We start from the raw sequence: 17,090 nt of genomic DNA on the forward strand, positions 1-17,090 counted from the left end.
ATTCCTTCTGGTTTGTGTATGCTTCTTAAAAACTGTAGATATTCTTCAACAGTTACTGCATCTCTTATCAATCCATGTGACACTCCTGTTGGTCAAATTTGTTATTCCACATCAAGAAACAAAAAGTATAAAATAAGATCATTATTTCTTGAATTTAATTTGTGCTCCACATGCAACCAATTTTTTTTTTTTTTTTTTTTTTTTTTTTTTTTTTTGAATAATCTGTTTGGAAATCTTAATTGGAAAAAAATCTGGTCATTATAGCAAAAATTCTTTGAAAGTTTAAAGTGTCTTTTAAACTGATCCGTTATTTCGTTATTTTGTATTATTTGTTGACATTTTGTATTGATTTGTATGTTCTTGTTTTTAGTAATTACCAAAAAAAAAAAAAAAAAAAAAGAAAAAAAAAACAGGTCGCACTACCCTGTACTACTCTGTCACCTCCTCTGAGTGCTTGTTCAGTCAGGTGGTTTTCAGGCTACGGATGCCTGAAAAGCCTAAAAGCACAGATCACGTGTTTTTAACATAAAGAATCATGCGCAGAAGCTGGCAGGCTGGCTTACTTTCGGTTTAGTGAGTTACGGTTCTGTTGTCAACCGTTAGTCAAATCAAATCAAAATAAGTCGTTTTTTAGGGGACATCATAGGGTAATGGGAGCTGCCTTAAAAAGTACGGAGGTTTTATTTCCGTTTAATGTACTTTTTGTGAAGACGAAAGCCGGTGAAAATGAATATTTTGTTGACGTTGGTTCTGGCTGTCCTTGGTAAGACATGTTTTTACGATCTCTTTTTCGTATCATTATGTATGTCCATTTAATCACTTTATACTCGACAGAAATCGATGTATTATTTCTTTATTGAGGCCGTTTTATGTAGCTGAGGAATGAAGATGACATATTGTTATAGTTTTAGACGCTAAACAGACCAGGCAGCTATAGTAGCCTTTAAGCTACTAAGCTACTAAAGCTACTAAAGAGAACTTTTTAATGAATCTTAGTTAATATTTAAAATAAATGTAGAGTGTCACATTATGTTCGCCGTTTTAACACGGCAGCGTTTTTATTTCAAAGTCTGTTTTCTGTCCCTGGTATCTCTTCTGTTGTTTATGTCTGTTAGCACGATTTTTAAAAAGCTAACAAAATGGCAGATTGATGTGGAGCCAGAAACTAACAATGAAATTATCTTTTCTACCTATTAGATTGTGTTTTTAACGTCCACACCTACCCCAACCCTAAACTTAGCCCTTACTATAATACAAAAACAGTATTATTTTTGATCAGTGTGCTAAAACTAATGCTAGATTGATGTCCGCATCCCCAAGAGCCAGAGCTGTGTCCCTTCTAGCCTTTATCGGAACAGCGGCTTACAGACGCTTCATATCTATATAATAAGGCGACCAGATTTCTGAAATGAAAACCGGGGGCAAAATATCACTGAAATCTCACTTGTGATTATATCACAACTTTTTTTTTTTTTATTATTATTATTATTGTTGTGGGCTCCATATAATAATGTCTTAATTGATAATTACAGTGATGTTTGAGGATCAAACTTAACTTAGTTTTTAATACAATAGTAAATAACTACTGCAAATATATTAAAACAGTAGTATTAAAACAATATTATGGAATTAGAAAAAACACAAAAATAAAACATATAAGAACATATGATAAATAAAACTGTATTTAACAAATATTTTATTTTCAATCTGTAGGCCTTTTTAACATTTTCACAACTGTGAGTACAATAATTACAACTTTTATATTTATGCTTTTGGAAATGTTTTAGCATAAATTTAGCATTTTTTGTATTTTAGGCTAATTTTGACCACAGAGTATATGCTTTTTGCAAATGTAATTGTGCGAGTGTAACACACCCTGATAGCACAGGTACATCTCGGAGACGTCTGGTTGACGTCTTCATTTTCATCTGCAAGAGGTATTTTTTTCCATTTGTTTGCTCATCTGCAGTACGTCTATAGGATGTTTTCTATCAGATGTCAAATAGATGTCTATTAGATGTCTCTATTAGATGTCTATTTACAATGTATGTAAAATGTGTGCTATCTAGGCAGTGTCCTAAGTACACGCGATGCCGCGACGTGCAATAAAAGGTGTCTTTTCCATGTTAACCTGAGTTTTTGTCTTAGCCGCGATGGCAACATGCAAAATTTTGAAATGGTTTCTATTTCTGCGACGTCATGGCTGGAGCAACAACATACAAACTATGACAGTTATAATCTCAGGTACTGATTATGTGCTTTATTCAATGTTAAAAGTGTCTAATGTAAGTTTGAATATCATATTGCATTTATAGTCATACTGCAAGCAACAATAGATAATTTACCTCAGATCTTGAAAATAAATTTAAACAAATATAGCCTACGTTGAAACTGCAAACTCAGTACAAACCAACACGTTTCCGTGAGAAAGATGGTATCAGTCACTTAGTATGTAGTTTTAATGGTGTTAAAATTGTTAGATTATAAACTTGTCCATTTCGTAGAAAGTGTGATATTTCAGTGATTCTTTTACGTTGCACTGTCAGTGTAATGTTATTTGGGGATTTTGAACGTGCTGTAAAATGGGGACATTTCCAGGGACAGGACACCAAAAACCGGGAACGTCTTGTCACCCTACTATATAGGCTGTTTCTGAAACGGAAGGCTGCAGCCCAAATTTTGTCTACCCATCTAATGCGTTATTTGTCCGGTCCAAGCCAATCAAAAGAAGCCCAATTGGGCAACAATGCATTAAGCCTGGTTTATTTCATTTAACTGAGCATTACATTCACGAGTCATAAGCATATTACAACACTTCACGCTTCACTAATATTAATGGTCACATTTCTAACTGTTAATATTATAAAATAAGATCTTCTTAATGATGTATTCAGCCTACAAATGCGACCTCCAGAGGATGCAGCCTTCCATTTGAGAAACTGCCATAGTCTTTGGCTGTGTCCATTGCTTCCTACACGTTTTCTCACTGACACACCCCCAACTCGGGGTTTAAAGGAAATTGAGTTTCCCACTCACTCATGTGTGTTCAAATTGTAAATATGATCTGTCCGACCTGACTTCAATGCACCATAAGCTCAGCAATATCTCCCCTTTACACCAGGCCTGATGTCACCTTCGCCAAGTGACGTTCCTGTTAGGATGGAGTTTTAGCATTGCTTTATTTTCCCCGTAACAGATTATTTTATGTTTGTTTTCTATAACAAAAGGGACATGTCTTGAAAGGGACTCCTTATATACACAGGACACAACACCAAGGCATTTGTCTGCTGCTTCAATCTGGTACAGATTTTATTTGTCCTGGCAAAATTTGCTAGTGCTCATCACCTGTACCAATAACATTCAACCTGATGAGCATTAACTCTGATCTTGGCCTTAACTCTCTCCCTCAAAGACTTTCTGTCCACTTGACTAGTTTTGCTAGTCAAGTTTTCACTGTGCTCTTGTTAAAGGCGACGTGCCTCTATAATTTTTGGACAGGGGCCTTGGTGTTTATTTATTTAAGTCATTCATTCTTTCATTCATTCTATTTTTATCATTTTCTCACTGATACACATTCGCAGACATCTGTTATATAAACTGTGTCATTTGTAGGCATCTCGGTAATAAGTAAGTTAAGGTAAAAAGTTAGTAAGGTAGAAGCACACAAATAACTGTTATTAAACACTTTTACATCAGAAAATTGATCAAAGTTTGTAATTAAAGGGATTCCTCATTGAAAACATAAAGTTGGCTTAAATGATTCCACAGTAAATATTGAAACACATATGGGCTTGAATAGTATCACAGTGAGTAATGGTGAAAAAAAAGAAAAAAAAAGACAACGTTGTCCTTTAAAATTTTAGGATATGTTTATAAAAACATGCATGGAACGAAGTCCCAATCAAATACTTGTGTTTTCCTAGTGCTTGGTGCACAATTCAAATGCATTAAAGTTATTAAAATGAATCCAGTGTGTACAGAGATGCGCATACATTTTCTCAGGGACAGGGGCATCTGTCATCACTAATATCCAATACAATATAATAATTTATAATTATAAACACCAATAATTAGATATGCACTTTTTTTTTTTTTTTTTTTTTTTTTTTTTTTTTTTTTAATTAATTCAGTAGGCCATGACTGTGCATTATTAGATTTATTTTGTTTACAGTGTTGGGAAAAAAAAATAATAATAAAAAACTAAAATAGGATAGTATGCACCAAGAGGGTAGATAAAATATAAAGATGTACCTTCAAGGATACCTTATGAAAAATAACCATAGTGTTAGATAGTCGATATAGTTGTCATTTATTTCTGATGCTACGTTTTCTGCATCATTACGTGTACTTTACATGATACCCCTACCTTTATAAATCATTCTCATATGCTGATTTGCTGCTCAAGAAAAAAAAAACAAAAAACGTTTGAATAAGTTTACAATGGTTGTGCTGCTTCATATGAAATTGTTGCTCTAAGATTATTTCACAAAGCGTTTTAGCACTAACTCTTGCTCCTAAATCTGTGAAAAGTTAGGAGTAGTGAAAAGTGATTCATAAGTCACTAAGACCAAGGCACAATACTTATTCAATTAGTGACACTTGGCCTGTATTTTAAAATCTTTATTTGATTTTGGCAACATTTTCATTTTTAAATCGTTATTTGAATATGGCAACATAATCGTAATCTATAATATTTCTGAATAAATCTCTGACAGAGACCCCTCAACTATCAGCCAATCACTGTGTGCATACTTAGCATGCTGACATCATCCATAGCAATGACGCCAACCCCGCCCTTACTCTTAGCTTAAGACTTCTTGCTATTCTTTAGTAAAAGTAGTCTTAGTGGTATGATAAAATGCTTTGTGAATACAGGCCCAGAGCATTAATATTCCTTAACAAAATAAATATCTTAATATTTTTTTTTTATGTATTGTTTCCCCCCTACATACACACTTTTACAAACCCAAATGTTTTAATAGAATAACCTATTACATGTTGTTTATAAATAATTAAATACCATTTGCCTAAATGAACTGAACTATGGGAGAAAATGCACCAGTTTCTGAAACACTTCAAATTTGCCAAATGTAATTTCATGTTACAGTATTACAATATTAGTATTAAAAAGGCCCTTCATTTGTATCTGTATGTTAATTCAAATATAATTTAGACCACCCCTAAACAAGGCATGCTATTGACATTTATAAGACTGGTGTTGTTGTGAAGCTTATATATAATTTATTAGAGCAGAAATTAATGATTGTATATGTGCACATTTACTCCCTGTAAAAATATTTATTCTCCTGTCTATGATTGGTTACTTTAGTGGGGATACTGCTACCTGATTGGTCTTCATCTCTTAAGCCCACCCCCACACCTAATAAAAATCTCACCTGTCATAAGGAGAAGCAGGCGAGACATAAGGAGTCTAGTTTTGATAGTCAAAAACACTTGTAAAAAATGCCCAAATGTGGAGTCCAGTGGCCTGGTTGAAAATTTAATGCATGTTCGGTCTTTTAACAGCACTTCTGCAAATCCATTTAATTTATCAGGATTTAGTTTCAATTGTAATCTAGCTCCATGTTTAATCTGACTCCAATTCCATGTGATCGTTAAATTTAGGTGCTCACTCTAATTTACGCTGATCACAAATATTGATTATGTATTAATTTAGATATTTGATTATACTAGAAATCCCATACTTTCAATTATTCGTTCATTGGGGACCTAATGTTTCTTTTGAGTCTGACATGGCCAGCGCTGATCATCACGATCACAAAAACCCCAGTGTAATGTTTAGTCAGAGGTATGTAGGTGACTAATACCTTTTTAACAGCCGCCAACTGCTTGCCTTCACAAAAAGTGTAGTTTACTTTAGTCTTCTCACGTACAGCTTGCTAACATCAGTGATAGACAGAAATCAGGAGATCACAGGTGAAGTGCCAACTGCTCCATTCAGTCCTGAGCCTGCAGTTTGCTCTATCCTGGCTGTAATTTGCGGTAACAAAAGCCTCCTCGCAGTTTACTAGTAATAATGATTTTAGAAGAGATCATAATAAATCAAATATAACATTTTATTTGTCAGGTGAAAATGTATCATGCCAATTACATAATTAAACAATGACAATCCATTTCAGAATTAAATTCAGTTCCAATTCAAATACATACATAACATCAATTACTCAAATATAAATCTAAGAGTGGGAGATGAATACCTGACCGCAGACATGAAAGGGAAAAATCAACATATTCACAAGATATAACACATGATATATGGGCATTCTTGTTTTGGTGGAAGAAGAGTGAAATGCAGGGAGGACAGAGGAGAGGGAACAAGGGGGTCGTAAATGAGCAAGGGGGGTGGTGTTGTTTGCCCTCTTTGAAGATCTCTTCTCCAGATTAGTTTTATTGTTTTGTTGCATGGCATCTGTTTTTGTCAGAGTTCCTGGACTTTAAATTCATGAGGAAATAATTTCACATCTTACAGTGAAATATGTCCAAAATATGTTTGCATTGTTTAAGTGTTGTGTAATTTTGTCCCACTATCATAGGCTGAATTAAATGTTCATCTGTTTTTTTTTTTTTTTTTTTTTTCTCCAGGTATGTCTGGTGTTGGTGCAGATGAAGTGTCAGTGTTTGTGAAGGGAGATTCTGTTACTCTATACAATGATAGCAAGGCAAATCATCAAGAAAAGACAAGATGGTATTTTAATGGCATTCAGATTGCTTTTAATCACTGGAAATGAGAGGGAAATCTGTTCAGTTGCTGAGTGTAAGGAGAGATTTAGTGACAGACTGAAAGTGGATAATCAGACTGGATTTCTGACCATCACAAACCTCAGAACCACAGACTCTGGAACTTATAAATTAAACATTATCAGCAGTGGCAGCTACAGTGACAAGGTCTTCAACATTTACGTACATGGTGAGTCATTTGATGAATATTTTGAAACAAATTATATATGTTTATTATAACAGTGATATTCAGAGCTCTTCTTTACCTGTGTCACTAAACAGAACAGAATGATTTCCATTTCTGGGCCCATATTCACAAAACATCTTAAAGCTAAAAGTAGCTCATAATTAGCTGATTTAGGAGAAAAAAATGGGTGTGTGTCGATCCTAAATTTAGGACCTCATTTTTTGCTTTAAGAGTATTTCACAAAGCGTTTTAGCACTAAAACTAGCTCTGAAATCTGTATAATGTTAGGAGTAGTGAAGAGGACTCATAAGTCACTAAGACCAAATTACAAACTATACTCATTGCTGGGAAAAAAAAAAAAAAAAAAAAAAAACACACAAATCATCACAGAAATTTTAATGGTTTCACTACAAATACCATTACAATCATTACAAACCATCAACTTTTAACCATTAAAACCATGACCAATTACCAGTAGAGAGACCATTACAGTTAACATTATAACATTAAAACCAGTACAATTCCTATTATAACCGGTAAATTCATTAAAAATTCTGTGATGGTTTCTATTTTTTTTAATGAATTTATTTTTTTTCAGCAGAGCTGAAATGATTGTTGCCGGCAATCTGCCTCAGAATGTAAAAACATATGTTATCCTATGCATCTCTTTTGGTTTTGGTTATCACAATTATAAATTTTCATGTGATTATGTCCTTGTTTTCATTAATAAGTTGGGCATGAAGCTGTTGCATCCAGTTTGGTTTTCTTTTACATTTGCATGTCTTATTATCAGCCATGATTATTCTATTCTGTTAACTAAAAGGCTGTTTATATGCATATCAGCTAATTGTTTATGAGAAGCACATATGTAAGAGGCTGATAATTAGCTGAACACATACTTGTTTAATTAGTGACACTTAGCCTGTATTTTAAAATCTTTATTTGAATGTGGCAATGTTTTTATTTTTAAACATTTATTTGAATATGGCAAAATAATATTGTGCACTACAATATTTCTGAGAATAAATCTCTGACAGAGACCCCTCTCCTATCAGCCAATCACTGTGTGCATAGTTACGCATGCTGACATCATCCATAGCAACAAGGTCAACCCCACCTTTATTCTTAACTTTCCTTAATAAAAGTTTGTCTCAGCAGCTTTGTGAAAAGGTTTTAAGAGAAAATTATTAGCTAAAAACTTTTACTGCTAATTAGGAGAACTGTTTGTGGTAAGATAAAATGTTTTGTGAATATGGGGTCTGATCTCTAAATTCAACACTGATCACCATTTCTTGTAATCTGTTATTGTGCATCTTTTTTTTTTTTCTTAATTCTTGGGTTTTAGCTCTCCAGCTGATGTATGTTCAACATAAGCACAATATATAGAGAAATTTTGCTTTCTAGTCAAAGTCTAGAAAGAGTTTGTGAAGTATTTTTTACTAGGTTTTGTGTGTGTGTGTGTGTGTGTGTGTGTGTGTGTTTGTTTTGATCAATCAATGATCTTGTAGAGTTTTTTTCTCCAATAAGATCCTACAGCAGCTGTTGGTTTGTGTTTCAGATGTTCCTGAACAAGATGAAATGAACAGAAACTCAGTGAAGGAGGGAGAATCTGTTGCTTTAAAGCTTGGCGAAGATGGGAAAATGAAGGATTTGCTGCTGTATTTCCGTGACATTCTCATCGCTAAAATCACTGGAAATCAAAGTAAAATCTGTGAAAATGATCAGTGTGATAAGATATTCGGAAACAGACTAAAGCTGGATCATCAGACTGGATCTCTGACCATCACAAACATCAGAACAACAGACTCTGGACCTTATAATCTACAGATCAACAGTAGCAGCTTCAGCATTAGCAGAAAATTAGCTGTATTAACTGTCATAGGTGAGTATAATTTTAGTTATTCAATGCCTTTGTCCTCTAATACAGTCCATTATTATTATTATTATTATTATTATTATTATTATTATTAAACGATTTGTTAAATATAAGTCACTTAATATTATTGTGTAAAAGTGACTCAGACTCAATTTATTTTGTTGCTATCTTCACATGCATTTGTTAACATTTAGACGTTTTGTTAACATAAAGACATTTTTTAATACTGGTTGGGTTATCATTCACTCTCAATTAACAATGACTGTCTGTCTTTATCTGTTCCAGGTTCAGGTCTGTCTTCAGCTGCTGTAGCAGGAATATGTGCCGCTGCTGCTGCTGTTTTTGTTCTGCTGTTTATTGCTGGCATGATTTACTATCACAAGTGTCGTCAAGCAAGACGAAATGGTGAGTATTACACACAGATGATTTAACAAGATGGAAATATGTGATTGTTTGTGTGAAAATAATCTGAAAATGTAATTTTAAAAGATGAAATGTTTTGTTTTTATTGTAGTTAACCAAAGTAATGTGTTTGATTAAGTTGCAGGGACAGAACCCAGGACGCAGTACATTAATCAGGTAAGATACTGTGTGCTCTCAAGCTGTCTGTCTGAAAAAAAAAAAAAACTAAACTTTACAACAGATTCTCACAATATGAATACATTTCCATATTAGTGACATGTTCTGCATATTTTAGTGACATGTTCTGAATTTGTTTCCATTTTTTTTATTATTATTTTTTTTTTACATGTCTCTAGTTTTTATTACTTTTATTTTAGTATTTATTATTTTAGTTGCTCAAATTAAACTAAATGAAAATGAGAAATATTTCCTTGGCAATTAGCTCAAATAAAATACATAAACATTTTTTTTTGCATAATATTTTTAGCACATTTTTATGTTGTATGCTTCCGTGTTAATTTCAGTTGAAATCTTCATAATTTTCTTGTATTTTTGTCATGTTTATTAGTTTTTGTTTTTAAATATGTCTATAGAGATTTTATTAAAGTTATTTCAAATTTAGTTATTATAGAACAGCAAGTAAAAATAAATAAAATGAGACATGTTACCTTGGAATCCTCCTGAAATAAAACAAGTGTATGTTTTTTATATTTGATTTCAGTAAAAAAAAAAGACTAACAAATGTGGTTTTTTTAATGGCTTTAATTTAGTTAGTTGTAATTACCATGGTCTGGTCTTAGTGTAACATAAATGTACATGTGAAGTTTTCCTTTTCTTGTCTTTATTACAACCACAGAAGCAGGTTTTCACAGGTGAGGCAGCACCAAAAAAAAAAAAAAAATTATAAAGACTCCTGAAAAAACTAAAATGTATAAAAATATGGAGTACAGTTTTTGAAATTACTAGTGATATTGTATTAACACTGTAGTTCAAGCATTAGATATCAGGACATGCAAACATGTATTGCTGTAGTACAGTAGATGTTGCAATGTTGAATCAGACTGAAGATGCATTAACAGAAACATTGTACATTTAAGACATTTTGTTAACATTTTCTGAAAAAGAAAGCCTCAAATATGAGGACAAAAAACCCACTTCCAGGTCTCTTGTATTTTAGCTTTGTGGAACTCAAACATACATCTTGTTAATTTCATTTTAATTTATTAATATGTTTTAATACAGGATAATGGTCCTATGTACTTCTCCGTTGGTCAGGCTGTCAATGGATCACCATCTGCTGCTAATGGGATGTTGCTTGAAGGACATGTAGCTTGAGCTACAAGTGAGACATCAGTTTGACTTTTATTATTTTGAAGGAGAGGAAGGGGGCAGTTGAAGCTCTTGCCGCTCACAAAGCAAAAGTGTCATGATACCAAGATTTTGGAAGTCAGCACCAATACCGGTAAAATTTGAAGTGGGACATTCACATTGACTCCATTGTGAAAAGGCCCAGCAGAGGTTGTACACCAGCTGAAGTTTATGCTGAAACAGTTCTACTCTGCCATCACTGAATCTGTCCTCTGCACTTCAGTAACTGTCTGGTTCAGCTCAGCTACCCAATCTGACTTCAGAAGACTACATCGGATAGTCCTGACATCTGAGTGAATCGCTGGTACAATCCTTCCCCACTCTCCAAGAACTTATCCAGAGTGAGCAAAAGGGCTAGGTCGACGCTATTGAGCACTGAGCACCAGAACGGCCAGACACAAGAACGGTTTCTTCCCTCAGGAAATCCATCTCATGAACACTTGACAACAAATGTGAAACACATATCACTATTATACATTAATTTGTACATAGTAAATTGTCTATTTCATATATTGTATTTTTGCTATTTTGTACATTGTCTATTTTGTATATTGATCTTTTTATTACGTGTCAACAATTTTTGAAAACACCTTTAAGATTTATTTAACAGTGTGTGAAAAATATAATATAATAATAATAATAATAATAATAATAATAATAATAATACTGATAATAATAAAATAATATAATATAATATAATATAATATAATATAATATAATATAATATAATATAATATAATAAGGAATGAAATGAATAGCAGCTTCCAAAGTGCTGTTACAGCCTCTCTGGTTTTAAATCTGGCTCTACAAATAATCATCTGTTTATATATATATATATATATATATATATGTGTGTGTTATTATTATTATTATTATTATTATTATTGTTTTGTTATACATAAATAATGGTCAGTGTCAAGTCATTATTTTGTGTCTATGTACTGGCACTAAAATAAGTAAAATAAATGAAAAATAAATGTATAAATTCAATTGATCTGTCTATTTGAATTGTGCCTCAGTCCTTATCTAAGTTCATTTGAGCATAATTTGAACTGCTGATTTATTTTTAATTATTTTATTTTATTTATTTATTTATTTTTTAATAAGAAAAATGCCCCACCCACCCCGGATCAGATGGCGCAGCATGTTCAACTCCTCCAGCTTCCACACTGGCCTCCAAGATGGGCAGAAGCATTATGATCCACAGGCCTAAATCCTTTGGTATAAACCTGTAAGCTCTAAAAAGATTAAAACAGCCATATAATGTAGCCTATATCTGATCGCCTCTCAAACCCTTTCCCAGAGGGTCCACAGCACTTGCTGGTCTATTGTTTATATTGATAAAAAGACTAAAAATAGAACTTGATTGGATCTTTATCCCTTTAACTGTCATTCCCATTTTTGAACACAGACATAAAGATGCACTAACCAGACTTAAATTTTTATAATTCATGAATGAAAACAGTTTGTAATATGATTTTGATGTACATTTTCCATGGTAATGCAATGTCTGATTTTAAAAATGCCTTTCAAAAGGTACATTTTGGGATTTTAAGTTTTAGAATACAACATTAAAATATTTTCTGAATAAAGTCAAAAGTCTGGCAAGGGCTTAATTGGTACTTCGGCAGCACACAAAGAACTGTTATTAAACACTTTCACTCTGAAAATTGAAGTTTGTAATTAGAGGGATTCCTTATTGAAAACATGGAACTTAAAAATACTGTGGACTATGATTTTCATTATGCCCACATTAAGAAATGTTAAGCTTTTTTCCTTAAAGGTTAGCTTGTGTTGGCTATAGTTTGCAAGGGTTTTGTGGCACTGTACCATTTAAGCGATGGGTGTCCATATACATATATGTAAATAACAAAGCGTAAAATTTTAAGAATTGTAGTAGCTTCATGATATGTAGTCTATTAACACATTTATTTTTTTTATAAACAAGTCTTTGGCCTATATTTTTATTACTCGATTACATTACATTTAATTGGCCTATACACTACCAGTCAAAAGTTTTTGAACAGTAAGATTTGCAATGAAGAAGTCTCTTCTGCTCACCAAGCCTGCTTTTATTTGATCCAAAGTACAGCAAAAACAATACAATTTTGAAGTATTTTTACTATTTAAAATAACTGTTTTCTATTTGATTATATTTTAAAATGTCATTTATTAATGTGATTTCAAAGCTGAATTTTTAGCATCATTACTCCAATCACACGATCCTTCAGAAATCATTCTAATATTCTGATTTGCTGCTCAAGAACATTTATTATTATTATTATTATGCTGAAAACAGCTGAGTACAATTTCTTTCAGGTTTCTTTGAGGAATAGAAAGTTCAGAAGAACAGCATTTATCTGAAATAGAAATCTTTTGTAGCATTATAAAAATGTACTCAACTGTTTTAAATATTCATAATAATAAGAAGAATAAACATGTTTTTTGAGCAGCAAATATATATATTTGGAAGACTTGTCTCCTGATCAGAATACCACTCCATTTATAACAATGGGAATGCTGGGAATGCTAACGGGGGGGAATTAAAGCTAATCGTTCAGTCTTTCAAATCATCAGTCCATTACAGTTGTTTTCTCCTTTTGGTCTCTCTTAGTTTTGATCATTTAGAATGTTCAGCTGAGATGAATTTGTCCAATGTGATTTGATTTTATTATGTGTTTTTTTATGTGTTTGTAGAATAGTGTCACTGCCAGGGAGGGAGACTGGGAGTGCAAATCCAATGGAAACTACACTGTTGCATTTGTAAAACAGTGCTTTTAAACATCTTGTGCACATAAATAGATGCCAGTTTACAGATACATCACTGCAGATACATCATTTACTGTGCAAACTGCAATATATCTTCAAGATTCCCAAGTAGTAGATTCCCAACTGAAATTGTGTAGTGCATGTGGCATTATTCCCTTTTTCTAAAAAAAAAAAAAAAAAAAAAAAAAGTAGGTTTGACATTGACTAGTATATTTGATTTTGATAAGATGATAGTACCAAAAACAATATACAGTAAAAGGTCTGATGTGCTGGTGGGTTAATGAATATTAATCACATTTTCTGTGTTTGCTCAAACTGATAAGTTGAAATTAAACCCACTACAGAAGGACTGACAATGTTTTAATAATTCCAAACAAAAAAAAAATAAATAAAATAATAATAAAATAATTTAAAGGCTGAATAATTCCAAAAGAGCTCCATTATTTTCAGTTAAAGATGAGAGAGGGAGACTGAAAAAAAAATACTTATATTTACACACGTATATATATTTCATCTATTTACATTAGAATAAAAAGTTAATCAACACAAGATGGCGCTCATAGTACTGTTTACATAGGGGTTGTACTACACTGACTGAGTGTAGATTATACCTAGGGCACACCATGCAAGATGCTGTCTTTATTAAAGAATATAATATATATTACATTGTTCTGTTATTAGTTATTATAGTAATTGTAACTAGTTATTTTTATACTGTATATATGTTGATACAAAATAAGTGTATATAAGTTGTAATATTCCTTTTATTTTTTTATTTTTCATTTTTCATTTACATTAGAATAAAAAGTTAATCAACACAAGATGGCGCTCATAGTACAGTTTACATAGGGTTTGTATAACTCACTGAGTGTAGATTATATCTAGGGCACACCATGCAAGATGTTGTCTTTATTAAAGAATATAATGGGATATTACATTGTTCTGTTATTAGTTATTATAGTGATTGTAACTGGAAAAAAGCATGTTATCAAAGACATAATGATATATTTATTCCAAACACATTAAAATACAAATTTTTTTTTTTCATCTAGCTTTTAGTCATCTCAGATTGTGATTTTACAATAAAAACGATAACTGTAAAAAATGTTAAATGACACAAAATAGGTGTGATATCAAGAATAATTGTTCAGTTTAAATCTTTAAAAAGATACCCTAATGCGAATATACATTATGAACTTAAGTGACATCCTATTCCTAATTCATAGGTTTCAATATGTTTTCAGTCCACCCTTTGCAGCTATAACAGCTTCAACTCTTCTGGGAAGGCTGTCCAAAGGTTTAGGAGTGTGTTTATGGGAATTTTTGACCATTCTTCCAGAAGCGCATTTGTGAGGTCACACACTGATGTTGGACAAGAAGGCCTGGCTCTCAGTCTCTGCTCTAATTCATCCCAAAGGTGTACTATTGGGTTGATGTCAGGACTCTGTACAGGCCAGTCAAGTTCATCCACACCAGTCATCCATGTCTTTATGGACCTTGCTTTGTGCACTGGTGTTGGAGGAGGAAGGGGCCAGCTCCAAACTGTTCCCACAAAGTTGGGAGCATGGAATTGTCCAAAATGTCTGAAGCAAGTTCCTTTCACTGGAACTAAGGGGCCAAGCCCAGCTCCTGAAAAACAAACCCACACCATAATGCCCCCTCCACCAAACTTTACACTTGGCACAATGCAGTCAGACAAGTACGTTCTCCTGGCAACCGCCAAACCCAGACTCGTCCATCAGATTGCCAGATGGAGAAGCGCGATTCGTCACTCCAGTGACACCACGTGCTCTAGAGTCCAGTGGTGGCGTGCTTTACACCACTGCATCCGACGCTTTGCATTGCACTTGGTGATGTATGACTTGGATGCAGCTGCTCAGCCATGGAAACCCATTCCATGAAGCTCTCTGCGGGCCACATGAAGTTTGGAGGTCTGTAGCGATTGACTCTGCAGAAAGTTGGCGACCTATTCGCACTATGCGCCTCAGCATCCGCTGACCCCGCTCCCTCAGTTTACGTGGCCTACCACTTCATGGCTGAGTTGCTGTTGTTCCCAAACACTTCCACGTTCTTATAATACAACTGACAGTTGACTGTCGAATATTTAGGAGCAAGGAAATTTCACGACTAGACTTGTTGCACAGGTGGCATCCTATCACAGCTCCACGCTGGAATTCACTGAGCTCCTGAGAGTGAGCCATTCTTTCACAAATGTTTGTAAAAACTGTCTGCATGCCTAGGTGCTTGATTTTATACATCTGTGGCCATGGAAGTGATTGGAACACCTGATTCCGATTATTTGGATGGGTGAGCGAATACTTTTGGCGATGTAGTGTATCTTACACTTCTCTTGCTAGAGCTGGAAATAACTACTGAATCTAGCACTGAGTATATGAGGCCATGATATATAGAGACATGCTAATGCCAAACGTTTATTCTTGAGGATAAAGAATCATCAGGGATCCTATACAATAAACAAAACATTAATAATATATCCTGACAAATACAACAATATTCTACATAACAATTAATACACAAATCATCTGTGGGAAAATTTTAATAAAGCCAACCAACAGAGGACATTAAAACATCTTAACCTAGGTCAAAGATTGTACATATATAATGTTACGTTCCTTTTTGTGTTATGATTTGTTTGGGTTTTTTCTCTCTCTCTTTCTTCTCTCTCTCCCTGCAGAACCAGTGTCTCCACCTGTGCTTAATTAAAGCTCTGCAGTGATTGGATGATGGGAGAGGAGAGAGTATTTAAACTACAGCTTCCTTCAGACCAGTAGTTAGTGGTGGCTGGAAGTGTGTGGCGGCTGAGGTCCTGTCCTCTCTTGACAAATTTTTGAAACCTTGGCTTGGTGTTTTGGTGTATCTTTCTCTCAACTGTGTTGAGATTGTTGAAGTACTGCCTCTGCTTATTGTCTCTCTGATCACATCTATGATTGAGACTTTTGCATAAAGAGAAGCGACTTTATTGTAAAAATTGTAATTTAGTTCATGTTTGGGTTAGGAGGAAGGTGGGTGCCATTTTGTTTTCTAGCCTATATTTTCTCCTGTTTTTGGTTAGTTAGGGAGTTAGTTTAATCAGTTGTATTTTGTTTTCTTCTTTTTTGAAGCTTAAGTAGATGTTTTATAAAACAGGTAGTTTTGTTATGTTTGTTATTTTGGCCTTGCCCCCTTCTGAAGTCAACGCCCTTTTGTTTTGTCTTTGTTTTGAAATCTGTAAAATAAAAACTTCTCTTTTGAGATAGTGGCTGTAGTTGTTTGGGTTCTTATTGTAGCTTTATTTGGTTTGGAGACGGCATTTCCCAGCCATCGCGCTGCCAATCTCCACCAACAATTGATTTCTGTTGCGCCCCCCCAAACCCCCAGACATATTCAGGCCGTAACAATAATATTGTATCTAAATTGTTCTGAGTTCATCAGACTGTAAGATTTCAAGTATCTAAAGCTGAGAATACATCATTAATTAGTTTTAGACAAGCAGTAGTTGTTGAATAATTAGTCCTAAATCCAAATTGACATGGTGATAAAATAGCTTTATTTTTACAGATACTGAGGTAACCAGTGTTGGGGAAATTTACATTTAAGTACATAGAGATACTCTTAGCTGTGCTGATATTCTGGATTGAAAGAAGAATAGGACATTAGAAAATCACAAGGAAAAAAAAAAGTTATGTCTAAAGTCATTTTTGCTTATTAGTATGGTTGAATTGGATCATCAAAGGACACCAGTTAATAAAT

The 17,090-nt window shown here is 33.6% G+C and overlaps 1 protein-coding gene across 1 annotated transcript; it reads left to right on the forward strand.

Annotated features, from left to right (window-relative positions):
• The first annotated feature begins 552 nt into the window (after positions 1-552).
• On the forward strand, positions 553-11,128 carry LOC127154074 (uncharacterized). Its single transcript, XM_051095480.1, has 6 exons — positions 553-763; positions 6,604-6,928; positions 8,484-8,807; positions 9,087-9,206; positions 9,343-9,380; positions 10,446-11,128. Exons 2-6 carry the CDS (start codon positions 6,670-6,672, stop codon positions 10,536-10,538), a joined length of 834 nt encoding a protein of 277 aa, XP_050951437.1. The 5' UTR covers positions 553-763; positions 6,604-6,669; the 3' UTR covers positions 10,539-11,128.
• The last annotated feature ends 5,962 nt before the right edge of the window (positions 11,129-17,090 follow it).

This window comes from Labeo rohita, chromosome 22 (genome assembly GCF_022985175.1).
Source record: "Labeo rohita strain BAU-BD-2019 chromosome 22, IGBB_LRoh.1.0, whole genome shotgun sequence".
Taxonomy (NCBI): domain Eukaryota; kingdom Metazoa; phylum Chordata; class Actinopteri; order Cypriniformes; family Cyprinidae; genus Labeo; species Labeo rohita.